The sequence below is a fragment of the Oncorhynchus nerka genome, linkage group LG13 (assembly GCF_034236695.1).
Source record: "Oncorhynchus nerka isolate Pitt River linkage group LG13, Oner_Uvic_2.0, whole genome shotgun sequence".
NCBI lineage: Eukaryota > Metazoa > Chordata > Actinopteri > Salmoniformes > Salmonidae > Oncorhynchus > Oncorhynchus nerka.
The window spans coordinates 75,998,275-76,018,193 of NC_088408.1; the positions used below are offsets into that span (position 1 = coordinate 75,998,275).

The window sequence follows — 19,919 nt, forward strand, 5'->3', positions numbered from 1 at the left end:
ACACTGACAAGCTGAACACCGATCTCAAGAGGGAGCCAATGGATCTCCACACACAAACACACTGACAAGCTGAACACCGATCTCAAGAGGGAGCCAATGGATCTCCACACACAAACACACTGACAAGCTGAACACCGATCTCAAGAGGGAGCCAATGGATCTCCACACACAAACACACTGACAAGCTGAACACCGATCTCAAGAGGGAGCCAATGGATCTCCACACACAAACACACTGACAAGCTGAACACCGATCTCAAGAGGGAGCCAATGGATCTCCACACACAAACACAATACACACATGACATGAGTACAATTTGTTTATTTCCTATCATCTCAAAAACATAGTTTGTACATTGCTTGCACTTAAAGGTACAAATAATATATCCAGTTTAATATCAGTCCACACTTTAATGAGGTGACCAGAGCGTGAGTGTACTATAGTTTCATGTAAAGCCTCTTCAAGTTCTTTAAAAGCACTTCATAAGTACAATGAATAATTATTATTATTATTGTTATTCATTATTATCATCTTAAGCCTTCATCAGTAATGACATGTTGAAGTGGCTTTTCACCGGCCAGTGGCAGTCATGAATATACTGTACATGATCACAGATGAAGAAGTAGATGACAGGGGATTTGACTGGAGCGACGTCAGTGGTCTCAAACTCAGCAGGATAATGCCTATTATTGATGTACAGGTAAACAATAATGTCTCACACAGACATCATGTTTGAGTTGAGATATTTCCCTTTTTTATCACATAGACTTAATATCAGTACGGCATATGGCATATACTAATTTCCCTGACTATCTTTCACAACACTGCATCCTGACGTATAGTACGAGTTCACCAACAGTTAGCTAACAAGAACAGTATATAGTAAGTAGTACATGAATACATCAGTAGAAAAGGTCAACACGTACAATAAGTAACACACACACACACACAACTTCACCTCACAGCGAATCCCAGATAAAGCACATATTTAGTGTGTGTGATGCTTGCAGTGCCATACAGTACAACAAGAACATTAGAACAGTCACTCTACTGCAGGTATAACTACTAGGAGTACTATGTACAGGAAATCATTCATAGAATATTGCACTTGTTGGCCCATTGCACCCCACAGACAAAGCTATGAGGATGCACTTAAACATAGACAATATACACCTTTATAAATAGAAATATAGATAATTCAATGTCTTCATGCAACTTTTCTGATCCTTAATTTTTCTATGCAGAAACTCTAGCCGGTGCAAAACAAACTACAGCCAGTTTTCTGGCACAATTATATATTTTTACTATTCTGTTTCTAGGTCATTTGTAGCTAAAGGATCAATGTAACTATATAGAAGAGATTATCCTTACTGGGATTTACAGGACATTCTCGATGTAAAGGACAATTTGCTTCAGCCAAGGATGGAGTGACAATAATAACATGATCCCTAAGCTGGTCAGGGATGTGAAAAAGGTGCACTAGTTTCTTATAAAAGGGAACCCATATACTGGAGCAGGTATATGAAATATGGATGTTTTGTCTGTTTCATAGAATATTGCTGTTTATCCAGTCAGACAGACTATCTATCATGGCTTCAGTATCCATCGGTCATAACATATCATATCTTGGCTGTGTTTAATTTGTGAATTATATGTTTTCATTTCTCTTGAGAAGTGGAAATGAGCAAATTGGTATTTATTGACATAAATCATGTACTGGAGGCAGCTCTGCAGAGTGGTCACTAGGTGGCACAGCCACAAATTCATAAAATCTGATTTTAAACTTACCTTAACCCTAACCTTGACCACATTGCTAAGCCTAATGCCTAACCCTAACCTTAAATTAAGACCAAAAATCACATGTTTGTTTTAATAAATTTCTACAACATAGACAATTTTGACTTTGCAGCTGGCCTATCTAGCAGAAACCACTCAGTTCTGCCTCCAGGGCAAGATTCAAAACAAGAAATGTCAATCTGCTGGAAATGAGGGAAGGGTTTATTGTTTGGGTAAAGCTAAATGTAAGGGTCTGGGTATAAAAACACAACTTAGGTTATTGGCTATTTGACATCACACTTGTATTATTCTTATTAAGGCTAGGAAAAGAGGATCTATTCAGTTTAGCAGAAATGCAGACACTCATCAGATCACACATCAGGACTACTACTACAAAACACATGTACAGTATAATACAGTACTCACATAGACACAATGCATGTATAGTATATTCATTAAATATGAAATAAATGTGGCAGGTGAGCACAAAGGAGAAGAGGCCATGTTGGAAATACTAAAAGGCCACATTTGTTTTTATCCAAGGTAGATGATTGAAAGTACTCACACAGCCACACTCATTCATTTTTCCTAAAACACACAGGCACACGGTCACGCACGCACACACAAACTGCAAACAGAAATCACTACTACCTACCAGTTTGTATACAGTACACTTAATGATATAGTTTGGCTGTGGCAGAAGACTATGTAACAACAATACATACAAAATAAGTACATAAATAGAAGGATAAATAAATACATAAATAGAAGGATAAATAAATACATAAATAGAAGGATAAATAAATACATAAATAGAAGGATAAATAAATACATAAATAGAAGGATAAATAAATGAAAGCACTGATTATAACTGTGTGTCCAGCAGGTTTTACGATGGACAGTAAAAACAGTGACAGCTATGGGTTCTCCTCACAGAATTACAATTGATAACAAGTCTTTGAAGCCAGCTGGAAAGCTACTGTGCAGTACGTGCATTGACAACACATTGAATTCTAAAAGCCTTTACAAGCATCATTTTTGTAAATATTGTATGGTAAGCTAAAGAGAATAATGTATGTTTGTAATGTCCTATTATCAGCCACACTATAATAGGCCTACATCGACTCAGACTTATATTGACCCTCTGTGTTTCCAGGTAAAGGTGTGAAGTGTGTATCTGTTCCTCAACACAGCTATGGAGAGGGACATACATTGATTGCTAGCCTGGTCACTGATCTGTGCTCAAGGCTAGTTGATTGCCATTGATGTTCAGTGACAAAAAGCGGTCGTATAACACACCACACTGTAAAGAGTTGCTGTGAATTTGACAGTAACTTACAGGCAGCTCAGTGGTAAGTCTAATTCTGTATTTCATATTACAGTACACCTACTATTATAGAAATACGGTATCAATGCAAGTACTTGGTAATGACACATACAGTACAATACCGTAAAATGTACCCTATTATACTACAAAAAAGTTAATTCTACCGTAATCAGAATGAATGAATGGATTAATGAAATTCATTGAGGGGAGGGGTTTGTACTTTACAGTATTTTACTGTAATTACAAGGGAGTGGTGCAAGCAGGTTGGTTGCTATGTAAAGTGTTTACACATTATATCATATTTATTCATATTTGTGTTTTGTATCACTTGCCCATCTAGAGGCCTTAACCAAGGTTTCCAAACTGACAGCGACTACAAAACAGACCAAAAGGACCTGGCAACATGCTCAACCACTTAAGGTTTGACTTGCTGCCACTCTAATCTGTCCACTATACATTATGAATGAATGGGTCACTATCACCACATAGCAGTCAAATTGGTACAGCATTCTCACATGCAGGTGCAAGCCTCAAAATATGTTAAAGGGAATATTACATTTCTGTATGTTTTTCATTAGTCCAGCGATGATACAGTCCCTTATTTTTTTGCATGTCAGCAATCAAGTTTTCAAGATAAAGAACTTTCAAAATACCGAAAGTGTCACAGTATGATGCGTTTTCAATATCTTGAAAACTTGAATGCTGACATGCAGAACATTTAGGGACTGATTCAACAGCGAAACAAAAACAAAAAGATCATTTTTGAGATGCACAACAATACCATGCACCCATTAGTGGTCAAAAGGTTTTTGGCCCTCAAAAGATACGGTATGGTGCTGTATTCTGTGGGGTGGAATTACAGTACCATTCAAAACAAAGCAATGACTTCTCCGACCAAAACGTTTTCCCACAATGTACCATAATATACAGTATGCTGTAGTAAAAAGTTTCAGAGTATTTTACTAATACTCAAAATGACTGAATAAATTAGTTTTCTGTTACAGTGCAGGATACAGAAAGACAAGTGTGAACAACTCCAGTCCACTAGGGATGAAGTCCTGCTGGTTTTCCTTCCATCCTGGCACTTAATTGATCAACTACTGTCACTGATTGGCCAGACAGTGCACCTACAGCAGCTACACTGGTCAATCTCTGACTAAAAGGCAAGGAGGAAAGTCAGCCTTCACAGCAGCCATCCAGGACTTTAGTTGTGCACCCCTGCTTTAAAGGCCCAGTACAGTAAAAAATGTGATTTCCTGTGTTTTATATATATTTCCATACTATGAGGATGGAATAATACTGTGACTGTGTAAATTATGATAATGCCCTTTTAGTGTAAGAGCAGTTTGAAAAGGCCGCCTGAAATTTCAGCCTGTTTTGGTGGAATGGAGTTTTGGCCTGCATATTGACAACACCAGGCGTTAAATTAGGAAATAGACCAATAAGAAAGAGAGTTCCAAACCTCTCTGCCAATAACAGCTAGTTTTCAGTTTTCCCCTCCCCACTCAGACCACTCCCAAGACCACTTGCCATAGCAAAATTCTTGCTTGAGAAATTGCTCTTTGCTAAGAAGCAATTTTTGTTTATTTTTTACCATTTTAATTGAAAACAATAACAGTAAAATATTTTATTGTTACCCAGAAATTATATGATATTAAGGTTTTAAAAATATCAGCATTGTACCTTTAAGACTGTCTGTATCCAAAATAGCACCCTATTCCCTACATAGTGAACTACTTTTGACAAGAGCACTATGTGGGTCCTGCTCAAGTAGTGCATTATATAAGGCAAGGGTTCTTAAACTTTTTCAGCTCGAGACCCAAATAAAAAATGTACCATCATCCCGTGAACCAAATCGTCCTCCAACGACTCATATTAAGAAGAAATTGTGTGTGATTATAGATGTATTCTATGATGCTACTCACCTCTCACATGCCCAGGCCCCATTTTGCGTCCCAACCCATAGTTTAAGAAACTCTGAAATAGGTAATAGGATGTAATTTGGGATGCAGACTACATCTAAGGGACTGGGTATCTTGGCGACACAGTAACTGGGAGGAGCCACTAACAGTTGCAGGCGGGCTGCTGGAGGGGCGGGGCGCTGTCTGTCAGTTTGGCGCTGGGTGTTCCCATGGTAACGGCGGTGTCAGTGTCCAGGCTTTCGGACATCCTGTCACAGATGATGTCAACGAGGCGCTCGAAGGTCTGCTTGACGTTGATGTTGTCCTTGGCACTTGTCTCAAAGAACTCAAAACCTGTGAAGGGATAGAGAGACAGAATAATATATTGTTGGTGATGTTTACAAGAAGTAAATTATCCACATTCAGAAATCTCTTGACGTAATGTCTTAGTGGAAATGTAAGGCTGTCAAATACTGTAGGTCATGCTTACAATAAGTCAATGGACTTACAGAAGCCCATGTAGGCACTGGTGCTGCGAATCAGGATGAGCTGAAGCATTATAGATCTTCGTATCTATCTGACTGTTGATGTTTCAATGTGTTCATTCTTTTATCTCTGCTTATATAAAGTGTCCCTGATCAATGAAATGACAGCAGCTCACCCAGTTGTTCTGCCAGTTGTCTCCCACTGTCTGCAGCCACCACCCTCTCCTCCTGCATGTCACATTTGTTCCCAGCCAACACCACCTGGGCGTTGTCCCACGAATAGGTCTTAATCTGGGTCGACCTGCACATGCACATACACACACACATGAACAGAAAAAAACAGGAACTAAAACTCAAAACAGAGCACTGCATCTATCTACTAGACGCTATAAGTGATAAGCTGATACAGTGAAAACAACACACCTCCTATATCATCAGATCAGGACGATGAGGTGCTACAGTAGGACTGGAATCTGGGAGAAACATTTCAGGAACACATTTCCCCTGTGGCCACACAGAAAGAAGGCCAGAGCACCAGTGGAACACAATAATGTACTGTGATGTCAGCACTGCTCAGTCCAGATCAGACTGGTCATAGTAGTTGAGATATAGGTCAATTCACATCTGGCTATTGACTGCTATAACACAAAATGACACCCCAGTCAAAAACAGCTTTTCTGAACCGGGGTTTGCATTAAATGTTTACATATAATTGACCTCTAGGTTAGCCTATAATTAGTGTCAAAATGATTACCGATGTCTATGTTGATCTCTCACAATTATTAGTTATGATCAATAACCAGGAGAGGAGAGAAGAGGAGAGGTGCAGCAGCATCTATTTCTGTGAAGAGCATAGGCGTGCCTTCGTCCCTATTAGGAGACAACTGCGTCATACACAGGAAATGAGTTTGTGTCAGGACACGAGCTCATTCACATAAAGCCTGGCAGGGAAGGAGCCGTTGCCATGGAAACAATGCATCTTTGCCCTAAACCTTGTAACCAGGAAGAATAATAGAGAATGGAATAAAAACCTACCATTAGAAGAAGTATGTTTAGGTTGTTGGATAGAATGATAAAGCATTGTTGTGCTCTGTCTGCTCTATGCTCTAGAGCAGTGGTTCCCAAACGTTTTATAGTCCCGTACCTCCATTCAACCCGTACTTCCATTCAACCTCCAGCTGCGTACCCCCTCTAGCACCAGGGTCAGCTCACTCTCAAATGTTGTCTTTTGCCATCATTGTAAGCCTGCCACACACACACTATAAGATACATTTATTAAACATAAGAATGAGTGTGAGTTTTTGTCACAACCCGCCTCGTGGGAAGTGACAAAGAACTCTGATAGGACCAGGGCAAAAATAATAATATAATAATAATCAATAATTTTGCTCTTTATTTACCATCTTAAATATAAAACCTTATTTGTTCATCAAAAATTGGGAATTGAAAGGATACACATAACTCTGCAATGTTGGGTTGTATTAAAGAGAGTCTCATTATTTTTCCATACACAGTCTGTGCCAGTATTTCGTTTTCATGCTAGTGAGGGCCGAGAATCCACTCACACATAGGTACGTGGTTGCAAAGGGCATCAGTGTCTTAACAGCGCGATTTGTGTCACGCCCTGACCTTAGAGAGTCGTTTTATTTCTCTATTTGGTTAGGTCAGGGTGTGATGTGGGGTGGGCATTCTATGTTTTATTTTCTATGTTCCTTTATTTCTATGTTTTGGCCGGGTATGGTTCTCAATCAGGGACAGCTGTCTATCATTGTCTCTGATTGGGAATCATACTTAGGTAGCCCTTTTTCCCTCCTTTCAGTGTGGGTAGTTAACTTTGTTAGAGGCATCATAGCCCTGTTAAGCTTCACGGTCGTTTGTATTGTTTATGGTTTTTGTTGGTGACATTCTAAATAAAAGGAATATGTACGCTCACCACGCTGCGCTTTGGTCCGCTTCTTACGACGTCCGTGACAGAACTACCTACCACAAAAGGACCAAGCAGTGTGGTAAAAAGGAGGACAGGACATGGGATGACATCCTGGATGGCAAAGGATCCTGGACATGGGAGGAGATCCTGGCCGGAAGGGATCGCCATCCATGGGAACAGGTGGAAGCAGCCAGGAAGGCGGAGGCAGCTGGTAAAGGGGCCCATCGTTACGAGGGAACACGGCTAGCTAGGAAGCCCGACCTGAGCCAACTCCCTGTGCTTACTGTGGGGAGAAGCATGGTACTGGTCAGGCACCGTGTTATGCGGTGGAGCGCACAGTGTCTCCAGTGCGCGTTCACAGCCCGGTGCACTACATCCCAGCTCCCCGCTTCTGCCGGGCTAGGGTGAGCATCCAGCCAGGAAGGATGGTGCCGGCTCAGCGCGCCTGGTCTCCAGTGCGTCTCTTCAGCCCAGGATATCCTGCGCCGGCTCTGTGCACTGTGTCTCCGGTACGTCTGCACAGCCCAGTGCATCCTGTGCCAGCGCCCCGCATTTGCAGGGCAAAGATAACCATCCAGCCAGGACGGGTTGTGCAGGCTCTACGCTCGAGACCTCCAGTGCACCTCCACGGCCCAGTGTATCCGGTGCCTCCACCAAGAACAAAGATGTCTCCCCAGCCTGGTGAGTCCTGTGCCTGCACCCAGAACCAAGCCTCCAGTGATGATCCATGGTAAGAAGCCTCCAGTGATGGTCCATGGCAAGAAGCCTCCAGTGATGATCCATGGCAAGAAGCCTCCAGTGATGATCCATGGCAAGAAGCCTCCAGTGATGATCCATGGCAAGAAGCCTCCAGTGATGGTCCATGGCAAGAAGCCTCTAGTGATGATCCATGGCAAGAAGCCTCCAGTGATGGTCCATGGCAAGAAGCCTCCAGTGATGATCCATGGCAAGAATCCTCCAGTGATGATCCAGGGCACGAAGCCTCCAGTGAGGAGTCATGGCACGAAGCCTCCAGTGATGATCCATGGCACGAAGCCTCCAGTGAGGAGTCATGGCACGAAATCTCCAACGACGGCCTCCAGTCCGGAGCCTCCAGCGAGGGCCTCCAGTCCGGAGCCTCCAGCGACGGCCTCCAGTCCGGAGCCTCCAGCGACGGCCTCCAGTCCCGAGCATCCAGCGACGGCCTCCAGTCTGGAGCCTCCAGCGAGGGTGCCCAGTCCGGGGCCGCAGCAAGCCTGACAGCTTGAAAGACATTTGGACACTACAGTGAAAATGGTTAACTTTGTTACAGCAAGGCCCCTGATCTCTCGTGTATTTTCCGCACTATGCAATAATATGGGAAGCGACCATGTAACGCTTTTACAACATACAGAAGTGCGCTGGTTATCAAGGGGCAAAGTATTGCCATGTTTTTTTAAATTGAGAGATGAGCTTAAAGTCTTCTTTACTGACCATCATTTTCATTTGTCTGACCGCTTGCCGTTTCTCTGACCGTTTCTCACACGACTGCCCTATATGGGTGATGCTTTTTCTCACCTGAATGATCTGAATCTAGGATTGCAGGAACTCTCCGCAACTATATTCAATGTGCGGTACGAAACTGAGGCTATGATTAAGAAGTTGGAGCTCTTCTCTGTCTGCATTAACAAGGACAATACACAGGTCTTTCCATCAATGTATGATTTTTTTTGTGTGCAAATGAACTGAAGCTGATGGACAATGTCAAATGTGATGTCAAGTGAGTTGGGTGCGCAATTACATAGGTACTTTCCCAAAACGGATGACACAAACAACTGGATTCGTTATCCCTTTCATGCCCTGCCTCCAGTCCACTTACCAATATTTGAACAAGAGAGCCTCATTGAAATTGCAACAAGAGGTTCTGTGAAAATATAATTTAATCAGAAGCCACTGCCAGAGTATCCTGCCTTGGCAAATTGTCACGGACGTCGTAAGAAGCGGACCAAAGCGCAGCGTGGTGAGCGTACATATTCCTTTTATTTAGAATGTCGCCAACAAAAACCATAAACAATACAAAACGACCGTGAAGCTTAACAGGACTATGATGCCTCTAACAAAGTTAACTACCCACACTGAAAGGAGGGGAAAATGGCTACCTAAGTATGACTCTCAATCAGAGACAACGATAGACAGCTGTCCCTAATTGAGAACCATACCCGGCCAAAACATAGAAATAAAGAAACACATCACAGAGAAATAAGAAAATGTGAAGAAATGTAAAAAAATATATATATATTTTTTTATTTGGTGTGCCCCCGACGACATTGCGTACCCCAGTTTGGGAATACCTGGTCTAGAGAAAAAGCTCACTGATTTGAACAGCTCCAGGATAATACCAGTCATTAGCTACTGTAACTATACTAAACAAAAATATAAATGCATGTAAAGTGTTCGTCCCATGTTTCATGAGCTGAAATAAAAGATCCCAGAAATGTTCCATACGCACAAAAAGCTTATTTTCACTCAAATGTTGTGCACACATTTGTTTACATCCCTGTTAGTGAGAATTTCTTTTTTGCCAAGATAATCCATCTACCTGACAGATGTGGCATATCAAGAAGCTGATTAACCAGCATGATTATTACACAGGTGTACCTTGTGCTGGGGACAATAAAAGGCCACTCTAAAATGTGCAGTTTTGTCACACAACACAATGCCACAGATGTCTCAAGTTTTGAGGGAGCAAGCAATTGGCATACTGACTGCAGGAATGTACTCCAGAGCTGTTGCCAGATAATTTAATGTTCATTTATCTACCATAAGCTGACTCCAATGCTGTTGTAGAGAATTTGGCAGTACATCCAACAGGCATCACCACCGCAGACCACATGTAGCCATGCCAGCTCAGGAACTCCACATCCAGCTTGTTACCCTGCGGGATTGTCGGAGACCAGCCTCCCGGACAGCTAATGAAACTGAGGAGTATTTCTATCTGTAATAAATCCCTTTTCTGGGGAAAAACTCATTCTGATTGGCTGGGCCTGGCTCCCCAGTGGGTGGGCATATGCCCTCCCAGGCTCACCCAAGGCTGCGCCCCTGCCCAGTCATGTGAAATCCATAGATCAGGGCCTAAAGAATTTATTTCAATTGACTGATTTCCTTATATGAACTGTAACTCAGTAAAATTGTTGAAATTGGTGCATCTTTATATTTTTGTTCATATTATATTACACAACCACAGTGAACAGAGATGTTTAACCAGTCTCATTCCTACACATTATGCCCCACACACAATGCCAACACTCTTTTTGTTTCACCTTGAGACAGTTCATAGTTTTGTCAAGTGCATCCATCAAAACATTCTGGTAGACTTTATCCCAGAAACCTATTGTTTGTGACTGATGAAATAGACTCCTCTTGTGTTCTTATTTCCAGTCCTGAATAAATCATGTTGAATCCAGGGTACAGGAAACACACAGTACAGGTTAGTGTAGGTATTCAGTATTCAGATGGAAATAGCTTGTGTGGTTTACAAAGACAGCGATTCATGACTTCATGACCTTCCCAAGGACCCCCACACAGGTGGGCTAGTGGCTCTCTGACAGCAAGCGCTCTAATCAATACGCTTAGATAAGTAGATACAGAAAGGGATGAAGGTCAGCTATTTGGGTCTGTTTCTTCACAGGGAGAAATCTTATACTCATCCTGTCTCAATTACAACCCAACAACAACACACCTCTTCTGTTGTCCTTGTCCATAAAGATATGTAGTCTTCCTGAGAATGTGGTTAAGATAAACAGTACTTAATCCATGACATAACATGGCAACTGAAGTTGCTTCCTTCCCTGGTGTATTTCATGATGCATGATGTACTGACACAACATTGCAGTCTTTACCAACCTGCTGATGAAAGATGTATTGTTGGTACGTATTGGCTTTCGATGAGAAAAGAAACGTATGCTATTCGGCCCCCGTTTTCCTCCTAGAGAGGGTGAAAATGTTTTGTACCCCAGTAAAACTCACCAGTCCTGCACGCAATGGAAGGACTCCTCGTTTGTGATGTCATACATAAGGATGAAGCCCATGGCTCCGCGGTAGTAAGCAGTGGTGATGGTCCGGTACCGCTCCTGTCCCGCCGTGTCCTGGAGAGATACAGAACATTATGATTGCTGGTCACAAACAAATGCACATGCATGCACACACAGACACACAGACACACACACATACACAGTCACACAGATAACTAACAGTTAGTCACAGAGAGAGTCTCCCATCCTTCATGTGTGTATTTATTCTGGACCGGTTTGGCTGGTTGTGATTATCATATGCATAATGCATCGCTGACTGGTTTGGCCGGCTATGATTATCATGTATGCTGCATGGCTGTCATTGATAGGAAGGTCATTATCTATTCACAGATTCTAGAGGTTCAAGTCTCCCCAGTAAAGCCACTGTGGTGGCTGAGGCCTACTGGAAGTGCCATATTATATTATGTAATGTCTATGGGCTTACAGTAAACATATTGTATAGGGGCTATTGATTGTCATAGCTGGTACTCTAGATAGCATATCAGTCATGTAGCAGACTGTCTGATTCATCAAAAGGAAAATGGCAAATGGCCATTTTGTCTGATTTCCAACTCATGTTTGAAGTAGGTCGTTGGAGGGGTCAAAATCCCACTGTCCTTTTGCGAAAACACTAAAACTATCTGTCATCTGTGTTCTGTAGGGGATTCTAAGCCAAAACAGTGCTCGGTTACATTAGCTCCAAAGAGGCCTGCTCTGCTCTGTGAATATGGCTATAATTATGTCTGTGTGGTAGCCAGAGGACATCTCTGACCTTCAAAAGCACACACAGCTCAAAGGCTGCCTCCCTCCATCTCCTTCATACAGCAGCTGGGCTGAGCAATGGAAACCCACAATAATACACACTTAACACATTGATGTATTGTATGTGCACCTACTTATACACATGCATGAGGGTGTACAGGTGTGTGTGTGTTATTTTTTGTACAATACAATATGCACAGTAGACCTATATAATTACTGACTCCTATATAATGTTTTGAAAGGAAATCATTTGAGCCTTTTTCACACATTGTGCTAATGGTTCTCTTGTTTGGCAGACTGTGACATTACTTTACATTAAACATGAATCTAGACAATGCTTTGACTGCTGACTTTCCTCTTGGCTGAATACTGAGGACATACTGTATGCATCCACACACTTCATTACAATATCGATTCAGGGCAAAGTGCTTGACGATGACCTTTTTTTTTATCTCTGGCTTATTTGAGTGTGTAGCTTTGCTTGTTCTTAGCTAAAAGACACAGCAAGACAGAAAAATCCTGCTGAGTCCAGTGAACAGGAGTTCCATTAGAAACTACCTGACTGAGTTTGTTTATGCATCACCATGGACCACAGTGTGAATAAGCCCAAGAAATAGACAGAACATTTAGTACAGTCAGTGCAGAGTGACAGTAGGGATTGAATCTTACTGGTCAATTCTGGTATACTGTGGCTCGTCAGGAATAGTAGAGTACTCAAACATGATTATGATAATACATAAAACTATAACCAGTAAACGTAACTGTATTTGCAAATGACTATGACACACTATTTCACGTGATTAATATTGTAAATCCAACAAGGACATCATCCATTATTATAAAATGACCACTGAAGGAACAGTTCTCTCAAAACACCCAATTAGACAACCTAGAGCTATTCATTTGAATGCTCTCTCTGGCAATTCTGCCTCTGTTAGAACCTGCTTGTCTTTCCTTCACTGACAAAAAACAATTACCCTTATTACTCAGAATTTAAACTGTTTACATTCAACCCTGCTTTTCTGCTTCCTGATAAAATGTGTGTGATTTGTGTCCCATGCAAATCAGCTGATTAACTGCTACAGTCCTGTCTGGGACCAATGAATTGGTGGAACAGACAGTAAATATGACAGCGAACAGCATTGCCTCTCTAAGAGAGAGAAAGAGTGGGTGTTTGGAGGAAGAAGGCTTTAAACTGAAGCCTTAGCTGCCTCAGAGCTGCTCAGAAACTCTTCCATCTCCGAAACCTCCTAATTAAAAGAGCCTTAGGCAAAGTCGGCCAACCACAGGAGGGGAACACAGTCTGAGAGGAGTGTTATTCAGTGATGATGTCCTTCCGCTAAGGGTTACAAGCATCCGGCTAACGATGACACATCCATCTGTCTCGGTTCTCTACATTGCCCTGTCTCAGTTCTCTACATTGCCCTGTCTCGGTTCTCTACATTGCCCTTTCTCGGTTCTCTACATTGCCCTGTCTCGGTTCTCTACATTGCCCTGTCTCGGTTCTCTACATTGCCCTGTCTCAGTTCTCTACATTGCCCTGTCTCGGTTCTCTACATTGCCCTTTCTCGGTTCTCTACATTGCCCTGTCTCGGTTCTCTACATTGCCCTGTCTCGGTTCTCTACATTGCCCTGTCTCGGTTCTGTACATTGCGCTGTCTCGGTTCTCTACATTGCCCTGTCTCGGTTCTCTACGTTTCCCTGTCTCGGTTCTCTACGTTGCCCTGTCTCGGTTCTCTACGTTGCCCTGTCTCGGTTCTCTACGTTGCCCTGTCTCGGTTCTCTACGTTGCCCTGTCTCGGTGCTCTACATTGCTCTGTCTCGGTTCTCTACGTTGCCCTGTCTCTGTGCTCTACATTGCCCTGTCTCGGTTCTCTACATTGCCCTGTCTCGGTTCTCTACGTTGCCCTGTCTCTGTTCTCTACGTTGCCCTGTCTCGGTTCTCTACGTTGCCCTGTCTCGGTGCTCTACATTGCCCTGTCTCGGTGCTCTACATTGCCCTGTCTCGGTGCTCTACATTGCTCTGTCTCGGTTCTCTACGTTGCCCTGTCTCGGTGCTCTACATTGCCCTGTCTCGGTTCTCTACATTGCCCTGTCTCGGTTCTCTACGTTGCCCTGTCTCGGTTCTCTACGTTGCCCTGTCTCGGTTCTCTACGTTGCCCTGTCTCGGTTCTCTACGTTGCCCTGTCTCGCATTCAATCACTCTAGGCCTTGTTCATACAGATAAGCGGCACAAGCCACCTCAAATGTAATTGTGACTGGATCCTAGTTGGCTCATAGACATCTATAACAATATAGAAGTCAGTATACCAGTTGCTTGGTAACCATAACAGGAATGGACAAAAATATTTGAAGCAGCAAACAATTATGTTTGTTAAGTTTAACTACAAGTGTGTTTTCTGAAAACAAATTACCCAGGAGAAATGGAGGGAATTAATGCTTGGCCAACCATGAGCCATCTAGTTACAACCTGTCACAGTGCTAGATAGTTATTGATCAAGAGTAGGGGACAGGGGAAGGGGCCTGGCTATGGATTGACAGTCTAATGTGGTTTACAGACCAGGGTCATTCGGTTAAAAGAAAGGGAGATTGGACAGGGGAGTTTATTTTTCCAGACTCCCCTTAACAATTAGTAAAGGCTTTTGTTTCATGTTCAATATAACCTCCATTAGCCCACTGTTAGGTTAGTCCTCCAAAAACTCCTTGGGAGGCTAGAATACAAATGACATGAGAAGACACTGATTATTTCAATAGTTACGAGCCCCTTGGGAATGAATGAGAGTGCATAATTGTAATGATGAGAGACTGACAATGTCTGAAATAGATTGACTACTCTAGGCTGATGCCGAGCCCCTGTAGGAGAAGAATGAATTTGCCTCTAGAGGCTGATTCATGGTCTCTTATGTATTTTTCCTTCTAATGGTTAATGTTAGGGTTGGGATAATGTAAACTAGATCTGTGCCTGCGGGCAACTTCTAACAGGAGCCTATAGTTCCTATGACTACTGTAGGTCAGGATGTCTCCTAATATGCATACTACTTATGAGCTAGCGGCAATACGCTGGTGATATCAAAATAGATTTCAATGAGAGATACAAAGTATTGAGTTTCTCCATGATGTCATGCAAAAAAAGTAAGTTGGTGTGTGGTTGCAAAGGCAGAATCATCTTGAAAAGCTCAGCACTGCTTAATGGCTTTTCTGGCCATTGTTAAACTGTTTTGAATGTAGCCATTTTACAGCACTGGTAATCTACTAAAACTGGCATTGACATGTTGAGCTTAATACTGTTGAGTATTTAGATCAAATGATCAAAATTACTGTTCATTAACCAAGGCAAGATAAGATCAATATTGCAGTTGAATGAATAGCTGATATTTGTCCAAACTGTAGTTGAAAAGCTATACTTACATTAGACATGATCTATTACAATAGTAAGTACCCTGGACTTTAGAGACAGACTTACCCAGATCTGCAATTTGATCCTCTTGTCATTCTTGTAGACAGTCTTGACTTTGAAGTCGATGCCCACAGTGCTGACGAAGGCTGAGGTGAAGGCGTCGTCAGCGTAGCGGAAAAGGAAGGAGGTTTTACCCACGCTGCTGTTCCCAATGATCAGCAGCTTGAACATGTAATCAAAGTTCTGGTCCCCGCCCTCCTTCCCTTGAGTGGTCCCCTGAGTGGCAGACATCTGGTAATATCAGGAGTCACAGTGTCAAAGGTCATGACAAACTTCAAATCAACTCATTGGAATTAGAAATTGTACTATTTAAGGTTTAGAAATGTTGCATGGAGGAGGGACGTGTAAAAGAAGAATACATTATTAAACTAATCACACACAGACCCAGCCTGGTTTCATAGACTAGACATAACATTGTAAACGTAAATCCTGTGACACTTTAACATTTGAGCTAATTATCAACTTTTCAACTACTTACTACTTTTTAGCTACTCTGCAACTACTTAGCATGTTAGCTAAACCTTCTCATAACCCTAACCTTAACCCTTTTAGATAACCCTTCCACTAACCTTTGCCCTTTAACCTAACTCCTAAACTTAATCCTAACCTTAACCTTAACCCTAACCTCTAAACCTAACCCCTAACCTAGCTATATTAGCCAGCTAGCTAACGTTAGCCACCTAGTAACATATCATACGTTTTGTAAATTGTTTACATATTCTACCTTTTGCAAATGTGTAACATATTGTACATTTGGAAAATTTGTAATGTAACGGATGTGAAACGGCTAGCTAGAAGTAGTGGTTCCCCTTGCTCTGCAAGGGCCGTGGCTTTTGTGGAGTGATGGGTAACGATGCTTTGTGGGTGACTGTTGTTGATGTGTGCAGAGGGTCCCTGGTTCGAGCCCAGGTTGGGGCGAGGGGACGGTCTAAAGTTATACTGTTACATTGGTGCCGTGACCCGGATCACTGGTTGCTGCGGAAAAGGAGGAGGTCAAAAGGGGGGTGAGTGTAACGGATGTGAAATGGCTAGCTAGTTAGCGGTGGTGCGCGCTAAATAGCGTTTCAATCGGTGATGTCACTTGCTCTGAGAACTTGAAGTAGTGGTTCCCCTTGCTCTGCAAGGTCCGCGGCTTTTGTGGAGCGATGGGTAACGATGCTTTGAGGGTGACTGTTGTTGATGTGTGCAGAGAGTCCCTGGTTCGCGCCCGGGTATGGGCGAGGGACGGTCTAAAGTTATACTGTTACAGTAACATATAATATAAATTGTAACGAAATGGGTGGTGAACAACCACAAAATGAATACATACCATACAAAACGTAACATTTCATACTAAATGGAGTGTCTCTGATTAACGTAAGACTAATATGAAATGCTCAGACCAGATTGACACCAGTCTCTCAGTTAGGTGTTAAAAGCACAGACTGTGTGTCTGATAGCAGATGGCTTTGTGGAATAAACCAGAAAAGCATTACACACCCTGGGGAATTGAAGAGTCCACCTGTGTTCTACATCCTCACATCTATGTGCCTGCCAATGAACATCAGTCAGATCCTTCACAAGGTGTTTGATCAATTAGGCTTTGATTTATCAACGGGTATGCCAATCAATTCTACAATCCAATTACTGACTCTAGCAAATACAAAATGTGGAATGTTGAATCGTTCTTGCAAAATTCTCCATCATTTGTCAGCATTCTACAAAAATACAACTAGGCTACAGCAGACATCTTTGTTCCTAATAGCCTTAATGTTTTCACTGTGCCTCAGCAATCTGCCATGTCAAGCATGTGCCTGTTCTGTTTGTTCTGTTACACGAAGAATGATGCTTTCGGTTTTACATCAAGCAAGTCTACAATTGCACTATTAACAACACTGTACAATGTTTCGTAAACAAAATGTCATTTTACCTTACGCAATAAGCTATACAAGGACACATCATTTTAGGTGTTTAATGCGCTAATTTCCATTTTAAAATGTTATGATGACGACGAAAATACACGCTTCCATTTTGCTACACAGATGTAGTCCTCTTAAATTGGATGAAACCTCACAGAATGTTGGATAATCGCAAATACACTGTAATCTATAGTAGCCGCCCTAGGTCAATCAAGTTCTTTCCGAAATTATATCACAGTCTAGAAAAATTGACATGATGTAGAAAACATATCTGACGACATTATAGCAAACAAACCTCATTCGAAGGCTTCGTGTCAGTCAGTGGCTTTTCCTAGTTTATATATCTGGCTGTTGTTATATAAATTCTTACTGTTGGAGACGGTTCTGTTTGAGCCGAGGCAATTTCAGCACCTCGGAGCTGTCCCGGTGTTTTCCCGAAGCTGAACCGTTGGAAAGCGTAGTAAGCACGTTCAACGACGTCAAAGTTCACAATATGGGGCTTGTAGTCTTTATAATGCAAAAAGCGCTCCAGGAGATTGGAATATTAAAGCGATGTGACTACATCATTCAGCATACAACACAGTCACTTTGACAACAGCTGTGGGCCTGCATTACTCTTGATAAGCTCAAGAAAACCATTTAAAACTACATGAAGACTGCATAAACATTTTTTTTTTAAATCTTTTTGTGGCCATTTTCATTTTACTAATGAAGTATTTTGGCAACTATAACATTTCCTCTGTGGCATTAGCAAAAACTATGCTTGCTTTTAGAATAAACAATATTACATTTCACAAATGTGCGTTTAGTCTACTACATTAATTTGATCAATGTAATGATGATGTGTATTTGGAGTTCTGTATAGCCTCATTAAACCTGGATACTATACAGATAGATGCTGGTAAGATCTTACCTTTCCGTATAAATCCATGTAGGCTGTGCTACCCACTAATAAATAAATAAAACAAACTGTATTGTGATATGAGCCAAATGTTAATGAAAACAGTAAACCTCGACCGATATCACAAGACCTTCTTTCTGAAATCAATTATTTGTGAAGTCAATAATGGCTACTCGTTCTGAGCATCACTGCCGTCAGTCTCTCAGCCCCCGCCCAGAAATCATGCTCCGCTTCAGAGAACAGTAAACAGAACAGGAGGTGCTGGTGCACATGATTGATAGCGTCTCTGGCAGCGGCGTGCCGGGGTTAAGCAGATGGAGTCAAGATGTGCAACAATGTGTCAGTTACAATTATGCCTTTATCATCATTTTGGAAAATAGATAAGATCATAATGGAAAAATTATATAGGGGTAGGCCTATACAGCAAAATGCAGCAAATTCAAACATCTAGGTATGGCCTTTATGAGATTTACAATATTGTCTTTAAACTTTGGATGGGGGATGTTAGAAAATGTGGGAAATATTGTGCCAATGTCACACAAACTTGGATAGTAATTATAGTAAATAGTCATGTACAATTAACAATGTCTACACTGTATTTCGGATCAATTTGATGTTATTTTAATGGCTTTTCTTTCAAAAACAAGGACATTTCTAAGTGACCCCAAACTTTTGAACGGTAGTGTATATATGGATGTGGATTAAGGCAGCCCCCTCGCACCTCTCTGATTCAGAGGGGTTGGGTTAAATGCGGAAGACACATTTCAGTTGAATGCATTCAGTTGTACAACTGACTAGGTATCCCCCTTTACATTACCAATATACAATAATATGTCATCATAGTCAACAGCCCCTCCACATTTCATTCAGCCCATTTATAATCTGTGCCAGGCTCACGTGGCTACTGTTCTAGACAACTGGACCGCACCTGTTCTCTGTTGCTATTTCTGGTCTGACTCGCCTGAGTGTCAGTCTGTTTGTACTTTCATGCCACCTCCCTGTCACTCATGGCCATGACACACAATGCCAGCAATGGAGTTGGCAAGAGTACAAACCATTCTGGGACCAGGCTATCCCATGGTTACAATTGTGATCAACTAGACCACACCTAATCTATGTTGCTATTTCTTACAGTCCTGATGAGAACAACATGCTGGGAGGAATCAGGTTGTCAGACTAGTCTGAGTTAAGGTCTGTATTTTGCACATGTCATTATGATAATAGGCTGAATCTACTGCACACCCAAAGCTGATTTGTGAAGGTGCTGCAGACAAAAGGCAAAACTGGATAAACAAGAAAAAGTCTCTGCACACTTCCAGTGCTATTATGATAATAAATATGACTTTGAAGTCTTCCATGTTGCCCTATAAAGCATAATTAATTTGGCCTACATCTGACTAGATTGTGTTATGTAAAATATAAGTGTTTCGGACAATATATCTGATTAAAATGTTAT

The 19,919-nt window shown here is 41.9% G+C and overlaps 1 protein-coding gene across 2 annotated transcripts; it reads right to left on the reverse strand.

Annotated features, from left to right (window-relative positions):
- Positions 1–307: 307 nt before the first annotated feature.
- On the reverse strand, positions 308–18,654 carry rab3c (RAB3C, member RAS oncogene family). Of its 2 annotated transcripts, none has more exons than XM_029678931.2 (5): positions 18,476–18,654; positions 15,671–15,895; positions 11,402–11,520; positions 5,667–5,791; positions 308–5,359 (listed from the first exon to the last, which is right to left on the reverse strand). In XM_029678931.2, the coding sequence occupies exons 1-5, from the start codon at positions 18,491–18,493 to the stop codon at positions 5,169–5,171; spliced, it is 678 nt and encodes a 225-aa protein (XP_029534791.1). In that variant the 5' UTR covers positions 18,494–18,654; the 3' UTR covers positions 308–5,168. The 2 variants fall into 2 exon arrangements, with proteins under 2 accessions (XP_029534791.1, XP_029534792.1); XM_029678932.2 differs by lacking the exon at positions 18,476–18,654 and adding an exon at positions 17,858–17,985.
- Between the last annotated feature and the right edge of the window lie 1,265 nt (positions 18,655–19,919).

What these genes read in the sequence shown, in the direction of transcription:
- rab3c (XM_029678931.2), bottom strand. An exon ending in TTCCATTGCGTGCAGGACTG is followed by an intron (nt 5,792 to 11,401) that starts GTGAGTTTTACT and finishes GTGCATGTGCAG; the next exon opens with GTCGACCCAGATTAAGACCT. An exon ending in ACAACTGGCAGAACAACTGG is followed by an intron (nt 5,360 to 5,666) that starts GTGAGCTGCTGT and finishes ATCCCTTCACAG; the next exon opens with GTTTTGAGTTCTTTGAGACA.